Here is a 12,132-nt window from a genome sequence, read left to right on the forward strand (position 1 = left end):
GTATTCTTTTTCTAATCTCATAATAGCTTGATAAAAAGCCATATTTCAAAATCAAGTATTAGCTTCAGGTCTAAGTTGATCCTTTTGAGCAGCTGTTTTACTGTGGTTTGCAAATCTGTTTGGTTTTCTGTTTTCAGAGTTCACAAACTAATTAGCTCCATAGAAATTAAACTTCTCCAGGATTTTATAGAGATTCAAATAAAAGCAGAAAAATGGCAGAGGTGTGGCATGAAAAATGTTTCTAAACCTTCTTTCCCCTCGCTTGCTTCCTTTAAAAGAAAAAAGAGTGCATTGTTTTACTTACATTTAGTTTAATCTAAAATATTTAAAGAGCAACATTTTTTCCAATCTGTGGTTTACAACATACCTAACTTATTTTACTTGTACATGGAGAATTGAAGATGCTGAAGCATGAAAGTTAATTTCTTAAGCATTACAACTTTACTATTAAGACAGCAGTAAGTAAATGGTTATGAGTAGGTATTTGTGAGGTGGGAAGAGAGAAAGGGGATAGGTGGGACAAAAGAGAGGGAAAAAAAAAGACATAGAGACACCCTACAGTCCTTTAAGAAAGGAATGTTTCAATAATCTTTAACTCCAAAAAAACTATAATTTTAAAAAGTGAAAAAACCCAAGTGAGATGAAAGGAAGTATAAAAAGTTTCCCTCCAGACACATTTCAGTCACTAATTTTCAAGACAACAAGAAGTTGCAAAATAAGAGACCACAAAACCACAGGTCAATCTCTCCAGCAAGTGCATCCCAAAGAAGGAAACAGCTCTAAATTTGACACAGTATTATCACATTGAGATTCAAGTTTCTTTTCAGCTCCAACTTTAGCTCAATAGAAGATGAATCATCAGTGAAATTTAGCTTTCTGTCCCATGATTTTCTGTCATCCCTATAGAGTATGCAGACCATAGCAAGTTTTAAATGAGGACAACCAGCCTCTTGAACAGATCCACTTTACTTACATCCACATTTACTTTCATCCACTTTACTTTCCACTTTTACTTCATCATGACTGACAGAGAAGAATGTCATTAAGTACTAAACAATAAATTCTTTGAACATCAACTGTGTGAGATATACCTTTTTTACAATAAGGAAATAGCATTTTTACACAGAGCTAGAGGGTCACGAGTCCTTCTACTATCCAATCTTGCTGAAGCAACTGACAGTATGTATTTTCTGTAGCTAAACAATCCAATCAAACCACAGGAAAATTTCAATGTAAACAATGCAAACACAGAAACCTTTTCCACATCAGCAAGTCACAAATTCTGTTATTTCACCTAGAAGTACACTAGACATTTTATTTTGGAAACTGTAAGAAAGTTTACCATCATTTTGAAATCCTCTTCTTCCAAAATCTAATTATGTTGCACCCAGAATTACACTGACAGCAGATTTTTATTTCACACCCGTGTAGTACTTAGAGAAGATAAATACTGTGTCTTTTGTGCATGTTGTTTTTCCATCAATGAGTGAACACTGACTGCAATTAGCTTTAGTCTCCAGTAGCATATTAGTCCCTTTCAAGCATCAAAGTAAAAATTGACAAAAGAATAGGAACTCAGTAGTGTTTTAGTTCTTTCAACAGCTGCACCCACTGAGTCACTCAAAGAACAGATCAATAGTTGTACCCAATTTAGGTACCACGACATACAGCATCTAACAATCAATGTTTCCCAAAATTGTTCAAGTGGCAATGTATTAGAAGAAAGATCGGCTTCATATCCTAGAGGATCAAATATGAAATAATCAGTTGTATCAGAAAAGCTCTTTTGTTTATCTAGAATGCCAGAAATTTTGTATGGGTAAGAATACCATGCACAGAAAGGTTCTAAGCAGGACTTTAAAGAGAATATTCCTTAGAACTTGCAAAAATCACTAAGCACTTAACCCTGACCAAATGGTACTCAGCTAGTATTTTGTAGTATACAGATAGCTGCATTTCAGTAGAACTGTTCATACAGCATACAGGGCTCAATCCTGTAAATTTCTGCACATCCTGTTAGACAGGTATCTACTAGACAAGGTGGAAAAACTTGTGCTCCAACATTTGGCTTTCAAGCACTACTATGTTAGAACAAATAAATGTTACTCATTCATCATTCTAGCTAAAATCTGCGTTTAGAATCAGATGGAAATAGCCAGACTGAAATTTTATGAAAGCCACATGTACTTTTTCATCTGACTTGCCACAGAATAGGTAATACCAGTATCTATGTGTACACACTCTCTTTCTAACTTCAGTAACAGGAAAACATAGTTATACCCACTTACTCTCTTGATGTAAGAGCCAAACAATTTATATTTACATCAGTACAGAAGTACAACAGATATTAAATATGAGAAATTTAGGCCATTGGAGTTAATCTATCAATATTTGTATTAAGACAATGCCTTATAGCCAATTTACCTCCCAAACTCTGTGGCTCACAGCACCTCTCTCACAGTTAATCACTGGGCTCCAGGTGTCACTCCAGAGCTCTCCTTGTGCCTCTGAAGCAGGAGCAGTGCTTGGAAAACATTGTCACCTTACCTCTCTTTGCCTCTGTGTACAGCGAACTCAATTGTGATTGTATTTATCAGCAAGACCCATAGCACTGGCCAAAGCAGAAAACTAAAATTGATTGAACAAGACATAGAGATCTACATAACCACTTAAAAAAAGCTCAGTGGGAACTGACTACATTTCTCAGAGAGTTAATAGCCTACTGACACATGAGATAATTTGAACAAAAACATAGGCCAAAACACAAAATAAAGTATATAACATGATTTAGTGGTCAATAACAAGAATGAGACGACTGGGAGAGAGCTACATAAAATAACAGAAAAAACTCCCACAAGGTCACTGTTAGAAAACTGCTGATCCTCATTTAAATGGCCAAGAGGATGATCTACTGACTATAACAGAACCTACAAATCCAGCTGCAGCAATACACTTACCTTTCCTTGTTCCATTTTTACTAAACGAGTGTATATGACACACACTACCATCTGCTGGACAAAGTGCTGAACTGATCCACCAACACAGAAAGTGGCTTTTGGGTTTTTGTTGTGAGAACCTCTTCTACCATTATGCTTACCTGAGGCAGATGCAAAACAACCTGGGATGTGTGGAGACCATATAGTGCTGTAAATGACCCCCTCATGGCCTTTAAAAGTGCATAATGACTTCCCCACAGCTGGATCCCACTGAATAAAGGAAAAAAGAAAACGAGATACATATCCAATAAGAAATGAAAGGGTTTCATACACTGAAAAAAAAAACTTTATACATACAGAAAGGATTAAATGAACTTCTTAAAAACAAAGCATATGTATGCTTAAACTGGTATCAACTGAGAGTTTAAGCAACCACCCAATTAAAGCAGAATTTCAGCCACAATTCAGTGGCTATTTTTATTCCGTAAAAATAAAGAGGAAAAGAGAGTCCCTGTTGTCTCTTACACAAAGAACTGTGAGACACAAAAGAAATCACACTTTTCACCTCCAGCAGAAAACCAACATACCAGCTTGGCTGTTTGATCCCATGAGCCAGACACCACTAGCTGCTCTCCTCTAGTTTGGCTCCAGTCAACACTGTATGCCTGTAAATGACATAAGAGAATAGTTTAGAAGGAGCATTGGAATACAAGTTTCAGGTTGTAGTTAGACAGAATTTCACAAAATAGACTTGGATTTGCAGATTGTATCCTGATCAGCTGAAAAACCACACCACTAAAGCACAACAAAACTGCCAAGAATACCATTGACCTGAACAAAAATTAAACTTAGCATCTCAGTCAGACATTAAAGGTACATACAGGCTAAGAAAAGTATCTGAAAAAGCAAAGATAGGCCAAAATGGAGGAAAAAGAAAATTTGTAACAAAATCCACATCTGCCATCACTAGGAGTCTACTACTTTAAAAGCTGTAATTCAGACTTGATTTCATATTGCTGATCCAATTTTATTCAAAGATCTACAGTTTCCAATTACTAGCCATCTCTCATTGTAAATGCCATCTCTCTTCAGAGCTGACTTTGAGATTTTAGCTGACTAACAATAAATGCTTTTTAATTATATCTAATTCTTCCAAGAAATATATCATGAAAATACTCCTGGTTTTCATCTTTTCCAGGTTCTATGGCACTCTTTTTTTACCATCCAAATCCTCAAACAAGTAAAATAACACAAATTAAAAACTCACTTTATCTCATAATTACTCATTTCAGCTATTAAGAAATTACTTTCCACTATGTAGTTGAAATAAGCTCCCTCTTCCCTGACAGCATACCTTAACTCAACACTTGAATGCTGATTTTTCAGCTCTGCTGCTTCACAGAAACAAATGCACTAAGGTAGTTCCTCAAATTATTTAAAATCCTCTAGTCTCACGTACATGTACAATTTCAATCTTCAAATACACATCTTAACTTGATGGAAGGTGCATTCTATTTCACCTGGTGTTAACTCACACCAAAGTGATTCAATAAGCTGCAGTGGGACATGAACCATTTTAGTGTAAGGTGGATAAATATTAGATAAAACACCTCAACCACTTAACCTTCTGACCCAATCAGAGCTCCCAGGACACTTCTCAGAAATGTGGTCACTACCAACAAGTAGGAGGTGGCACTGCTCTCAACAGCTGGGCCACTAACCACTGAGGATTTGTATTCTACCTGGGATAATCTAGTTCTAGGACAGCACTGGATATGGCCTGCAAATCAACATACTAGATGTTGGGTTTGTCTTGAATAGATGGAATTGTGCATTTAATAACAGTAACCCTTCTTTTGAAGGTGGAAGTGCTTGGACCAGTGTTACCAGATTTAAAAAGTGGAGAAATTGAAAGGGAAAGAAAACCAGCAACTCCAGTCTTCTATGAAGACTGTCCTGTGTGAGAATGGAAATCAAGACAATATTTAGCTATTTCTGAGCATTTTCTTTCCTAAGAAATATTTCAGTCTATGCTAGATCCAGCTTAAATGAACTGGGTTTCATCTGCCTGTTTATCTTCCTTAAGTGGAAGGCAACCACTGCACAGAGAAAAACAAGCTGCTTCATCTGCAACTCTCCTTTTTTATTCTACAAAGTCCTGCTTCCCATATACTGGAAGCCCTACTGCTCCAGAATAATTTTATACTAACTCCCTTCCTTGAGAAGCTTACAGTACTAATGTACAAGACACTAGGAGAGTACTTGACAAAAGCCACATAACCAACTGAGAGGTAATTCTTTTGGGTTTTTCTGCCAAACCATACTCTTGACTTTTCTACTTTTGCTAGCTAACTAATTGTACTACAGCTCATTCAAACATGCTCCTTTCTCTTCCTACTCTAACTCTTCCTACTAAAATAGTAACAAAGGAATTACACCAGTACCTCTCCACAGATTCTATGAATTGAAGACATGACAGTTCTTCAAAGTGGTTCCTGAGCTCCACACAAATATTTCCCTCTTTGCCTTTGAATCTGTGTGATGGCCTGAGCTCACCTCCTAAGATGCTGCTGCTTGGAAAAGCCCCTAATTGTATCACTGGCCAGTATGCCTCTTTCACACAACAGCTCAGTAAGTGTTTGGCTCTCATACTCATATTCAAGATTTTCCAGAGAGAAACAGATCTTTGGGAAACATGTACCTGTGTCACACAACCCGGGTAGCTGGTATTCAATACATTGTACTTGGGATGTATCAGATCTGCTGCAGGGAAAGGCAAAGCACACCCAGCTCGCTCCCAAGCTATCAGCACGTAGATCTGCTGAGCAGGTGCTGTGACACAGAGCTGGGCACATATGGCACGCAGGGCTGGCGCTGCTCAGCGCTCTGCAGCTGCAGCAGAGGCAGCAGGGCCTGAGCAAACTCTCCTTTGGGCAAGAATTACAAACAGAACAGGCAACAGGCTCAGGAAAAACAAGAGATGCTGTCTATTTGGCATGTGATAGTCTAGGTAATGAGGATGAAAAGACAGTACAAAGAACCCAGTAAGGTTCATTTTTATTCTTCTTTCCTTCTCATGCTATCCTCCAACATAAATTTACAGACACTTCAATGGAAGCTGTGTTGAGCCACTAGGAAAGACTAATAACACCATAAACCTTAGCTATTAATCTTTTAGTGCTTTATCTTCAATCATAAAATAAATGAACCTTATCTTATGCCTAAATAGCAGCAAGAAATGACTCAGGCAAAAGACGAAGGGAAAAAAATGCAAAAACATAAAATATAGCTTAAAAGAAATGTTCAGGCTCACTTTACAAGACAAATTTAATTCAAGCATTCTATTATCTCACAATCCAGTGAGATTTCGTCTAAACCAAAGTAAATTAGACTAATTTATTAATGAGATTCAGCAGTTGGTTAGTGCTGGAATAAAACTCATCATCCTTTGATAATGCAAATTCACTTCTAAATTAAAAATGCAGATTGTTTTTTGAGAAAGGACAATGATCTCATCTAGAAAAAAGGAAACAGACCCCTGTCAATCATGCATCAGAAATAATACAAAACACAGTGACAAAACTGCCATTAAAAATGTCAGACAGGGATCAAGGATTAGGAAGCTACTGAGTACAGTGTCTGACAGAGTTTACCACAAATTACTAGGTAAATTCCTTCCGAGATGTATCCTCTTAACACAAGTTAATACAGAATCAATACAAATCTTTCATATCTCACAACAAGCTCTCACTTGGCCCATGTTTCCTACGCTGTCTTTCTAAGCACAGATGAATATGCCCACCTCCCATGCTATTGGCTCAGCTAAGACAGACACAGAAATGTATATTTCACAAACAACAGATGGTGTAGCAAACCAAAGTAAACTTACTGACAATTTCAATGAGAAAATGACAGAAACAAACTAACAAAAAAAGCCAGTACTATACTTCACCTACCTCTTTCTGTAACTATTATCAGCCTTCGAACACTATCACAAAATCCTGACCACAACTAGAAACTCCTCTCTCAAAATTCTCAGTTTACACAGTAGGTGTATTAAACCAAAGTAGAAAAACTGCAGAGAAATAAGCTACAGAAGATGGGCTCTTGTGTAACTACTGTCACTCAGCTTTTAGCTTTGTGCTTCATATCTGAAAAAATCTTGAGGTTTTTGGGAATGAAACTGAATTTCCTCAATCAGTTTTTTGACTGCATATCTACTAGATTATTTTATTGAGATCAATGTCATTTAGATAAAGTACCAGTAAAGCCAGCAAAATCCAGGCTGACAATCATTGCATCTTAAGTGCAAAGATTTCACAGAAGTGAGAGGAGGGTTAGATAGAAAGCTTAAAAAAAAGGGAAGAAAAATCCGGGAAGAAAAAGGGAAGAAAAATATAGGGAAGATATATGTACTACAGTATAAATATCCTTAAAACTGTGCAAATATATTTATGAATATGAATATAACATTATTCTCTATCCATACAGCACTGCATGAAGAAACAGATTTTAAGAAAATCAAATGCAACAGTATCAAACCAAGGCTAAACATACACACTGTCCCAACATTTGACTAATGTTATTTGAGCAGGATCTCACAGATTCTAGGAGGGAAAAGATAAGCAGATCCAAGTGCAACCCAAGTGCTAAGGATCTGCATAATGTGGATCACTCCACAACCTCCAGAATAAGACTCATGTAACAGCTCTCTGATTTAGACCTATTTAATAAGGCTCTCCAAAAGTCACAGCATGACTTCAGTAATTTCATACATCACAATGATTACTGTAAGGAACCACAAATGCTATTTCTGAATATATTAGATTTGTGTAATCAAGCAGTACCTACTACAGCATATGAACATGCACAAGAATATGTACATCCACTTTATATTCAAATTACTAATTCAAACCACAGACACAAAAGAGTCAGAAAACAAAAAGCTACTTCAGATTATAAGGCTACAAATAAATATTTTAATTATTCAAACATAAAAGCATCCATTACATTTATTTAAGTTTTCCTGATTTACCTCCAGAGTGTGCTCTTTATAGACTTGAAGTGGACCTTTGGTTTTAGCCATATCCCAGATTTGCAGAGATCCATCTCCACTACAAGTGATCAACACATTTTCATTATTCTCACTCCAGGTCACATCAAACAGGCCATCATTCCAGTCAAAACTAAATTGGAAAAATGAAGATATTTGTCTGTGAGAAAGCACAAATAAAAGTCTACACCAAGTTCCATGTGAAGAAAGTCTTTAAATCATCCTTTTTATCACTCTAAACAGCATTTTTATATATTTCAGTTCCAAGTGAATCTCGTCACAATTAATTTATTTGTTTGAATGCCAATTTCTACAACCATATGCCCGAATAGATTGATTAATTTAAAGCATAAATGAGCCAAGGACCTTCCACACACAAAGAAGGAATTCTGATTTCAGTCTAAAACTTGCCACGCAAACAGAAGTGCAAAACGCCTCAGTCTGATCTATGGTTTCTCCAGAATGTAAGAGCACTTTGTTTCTTACCACTGTGGTAAATAAAGAAATAAAACTGTGCTGAAAGAGCCCTATCCAATTCACAACACCACTATCAATCTGAGTGACAATGAAAACCCAACAGAAACACGGTCAAGAATTTACTGAAGAATTCTACACTCTCTTGAAAATGCTTTCACCATACCAACAATTCATCATACTGGATCTGATGCCATGTGTTAGCTACCCTGTGGCAGCTATCAATTACTGCAATATGGGAAATCCAAATTTATTTACCCCCTTTTCACGGAAGCTTTAGCTAAGGTTAGGTCAAATTTGATGGCACTCTGCAGTAATGATATGGTAAAGGCATCCACACAGAACACTGTGATGAACAACACAGCCTGTGGGTCAGGAACTTAAGAGGACTTTCTACCACAAAATAAGGGGCGTCACTGGAAACATAAATGAAATGTACAGAACCAGAGTACTTAGTAGAAGTGACAGAGTGTTACACACCTTCAGAGTCTTGTTTTATAATTATGAATGGAAAAAAGGTTCTCTGAATGTGATTAATTTTTTTTTAAGCATTTCTATGTCAGCCATCTTAATCTAAACAATCACTGTTACAAGGCTCTCCTTAAAATGCTCTAGGTTAATAACAGTCAAGTAGTAAACCCCCTCCTTTCTAACCTTTCTCTTCCTTCCATCCACAACAAAATCAACTTCCTTAAAACCCTTAGAAAATTGTATCTCCTAGGACCTCCATGACTTGACATAGCTTCCTGGCCTATTTTCACTATAAATCAATCATAAAGGCACAAATCTAGGTGTCTTAAAAATTAGGTTCTTAAAAATCTAGAACATAAAATTTCAAGCTAGGGCAGAGAAGTTGCTCTTAATTTCTGTTATAAGTTTTCCATTAAATGGTTTACACTACAGAAATGGTGTGAGCCAGATGATTTCCCCATAATAAAATCAATGCAGTATAAACTATCTTATGCATTGTATGTAAATACAAATACATTTTTTCTATATAAATACAAAGACCTGTATTCAGTAGCTACTTTAGAATAGAAAAAAATACTTTATATTGCTAAAAATAACCAAAAGTATTTCAATTGTGCCTAGTACTCACAAGTACACAGTAAGTTTTTCTCTCACAAAAATAAAAGATAAACCTTTATTACCTCCTGATCAGAACAATCCCAGCTTCGTTTTGTTCCAGCACTGCCAGAGTTCCACAACCTAAACCAGCAAAATGAAACAAAACATCACAACTAATTCCCCAATGCCAAAGGAAATTGGGGGGTGGTTCTGACACAAAGGGCACATAAACTTTAAGAGGCCAAACAATTACTTGCATAACTAAACATCTTGTGATCTCATGTTTTCTAAAACGGTAATTCATGTACATCAGATTCTTCTAGTTTGATTTTGGGTTTTTGGGGGTTGTTTTGTTTGTTTACTCCAGTACATCTGTAAGTGAAGTTGAAAAAGACTTGCTTATAAAGCATAAAAGTACATTTCCCCATGGGTCTCAGGTGACAGACATAACAACACAGAGTTCCCTTCTGTGCTTTTGATAACACAGCAGACCAAACACTTTTTTCGCCCCTTGCTGAATCCAGTGATACTAACACAGCTCACTAGAAACGAAACAAATAATTCAGCTCTGATAAAACACACATCAGTTCTGCTTCCTCATCTGATGGGGATGTTGTTAAAGTTATTCTACACTTGGAGGGGTTTTTTTTTAATTAATGTTTTGGGGAGCAATACTCCCACTGGAAATGAAAAAGGTGCCAGTATTGAGGAACACTCAGCTTGGCTCTTTCAAGGGGTGACCACAGGATCCCGAGGGCGTACCTGGACACTCAGGGACTAAAACAAGAAGAGCTGAAGCCACAGAATCACAGAACAATCTGAGCTGGGAAGGACCCGTCAGGATCGAGCCCAGCTCCGGGCCATGCACAGCAGCATCCCCAAGAGTCACACCGCGAGCATCCCCCGAACGCTCTTGAGCTCTGCCAGGCTGGTGCTGTGTCCACTGCGCTGGGAGCTGCTCCAGTGACCAAACACCCTCTGGGTGAAGAACCTTTTCCTGATACCCAACCTAAACCTGCCCTGACACAACTTCAGGCCATCCCCTCGGGTCCCGCCACCGGAGAAAGTTATTTTCAGACATTTCATTCACGCTGTGTACATCTTTGCTCCCGTGTCTATTCCCGACGCTATCAGCCTGGCGCTGTGAGAAGCACCAGGGCACCGCGGGCCGCTCCTTGGCAAGGGGCAGATCCCGGGGCTGTGGAGGGCAGGGGGAGCCCCGCCACACCCCGGCCCGGCCGCGGGGCACAGGCGCTGTCTCACAGCGAAACAAACGCAGCCGAAAGGGAAGTCGTCCCCACTGCTCTGGCATTTGGCAGACACCGTCCGTCCTTCCGCACACCCGGGTTTCCAGCCTCCTCCTCCTGCCGTGAGGAGCCGCGCTCCCGGTCACCCCGCCGCGCCGCCCCCCGCACCTGCCATGCCGTAGTACTGCGCGGCGGCGCAAGCCACTCGCCCCGGGCAGTATGGCGAGAACTCCACGGCGTACCCGTGCAGCCCGGGCAGCCGCAGGGCGCCCGCGCCCGCCGCCGTGCCCATGGCCCCCGCCCGGGCCTCCGCCGAGCCGCGGAGGAGCCGCGGAGGAGCCGCCGCGCCCCCGGCCCCGGCGGAAGCGCCCGCCCGCCGGGCGGTGCCGGGGCCGCGCCGCCGCCGCCATCTTTGGCCATGGCAGGGGCGGCCCGGGCGGCGGGTCCGGAATTGCCGCGCTCGGAATCGCCTCCTGCGCCGAAGGAACCGCTGCCGAATTTCAGAAACAATCCGCTCTTTATGCGCACGCTGCACATGGATCAGCTCGGGTGTGTGCATCAGCTTGAATACAGGAGAGGTTTCAGTCATAACTATGTGCGTTAGCTTTCATTTTTCCTTCTAAAAACACCTTCTGAGCTTTTAATTCTCTTAAATTCTTGAATAGATCTGCATATTTTATGATTCTTCTCAGTACGAAATTGTGCTCTATGCAAGCCCTTTTATGAATAAACTTGTGACAACTTCTGTTTAAGTCGGTGGGAATTTTGCCTTTGAAAAGAAGAGGTGGGCAGGGGGTGTTCACACTTAGAAAATTAATATCAGAGCAGCAGCTGCAGCTTTTGTCATATTATATCCCATATATATCCATATCTATGTCCCTTAACATACAGACGGATTATTCCAGTTGGACACAGACCACCCTAATTAGTCGCAATGACCCGTCTATGTGTTTAAACATAAAAATGAAAAAGTATCATTTTACACTTTCAGAAGTTACAGAAAAGGCAAATTAGACTATTTGGTCACAATTACCTCATGGAATTTGAAACATAGTTATGTACTCCTGGTACCTATATTTAAAACTAAACCTTGACTACAAAATCCGTTGTAAAGCCACAAAAATGCCATTTGCTTAACCTGGCACGCAGGTGCAGAATTAGGCAGTTCTACTCATTCTACAATCTTGTAATAAAAATGAAAACAAATGTGTTTATCAAATAGTCTCCACGATTTTAGAATAAAATCAGTTCAAATTCAGTGCAACTGAAACACAATTCAGTGTATCCTTTGGATTGCCACAGCAGTTCTCAGATCCTCATAACTGGCAATTTATAGGCTTCATTTACTCACATC

At 39.2% G+C, this 12,132-nt stretch overlaps 1 protein-coding gene across 1 annotated transcript in view; it reads right to left on the reverse strand.

The window, feature by feature from the left end:
- PEX7 (peroxisomal biogenesis factor 7) overlaps positions 1-11,151 on the reverse strand; it is a 42,823-nt gene extending 31,672 nt beyond the window's left edge. Inside the window, exons 1-5 of the mRNA XM_079299228.1 lie at positions 10,947-11,151; positions 9,615-9,672; positions 7,972-8,122; positions 3,524-3,601; positions 3,098-3,206 (exon numbers count right to left, since the gene is read on the reverse strand). Coding sequence (XP_079155354.1) covers positions 3,098-3,206; positions 3,524-3,601; positions 7,972-8,122; positions 9,615-9,672; positions 10,947-11,070 — 520 coding nt within the window. The 5' untranslated portion in view covers positions 11,071-11,151. The remainder of the gene's footprint in view (positions 1-3,097; positions 3,207-3,523; positions 3,602-7,971; positions 8,123-9,614; positions 9,673-10,946) is intronic.
- Positions 11,152-12,132: the final 981 nt, after the last annotated feature.

The sequence above is a fragment of the Erithacus rubecula genome (assembly GCF_903797595.1).
Source record: "Erithacus rubecula genome assembly, chromosome: 2".
NCBI lineage: Eukaryota > Metazoa > Chordata > Aves > Passeriformes > Muscicapidae > Erithacus > Erithacus rubecula.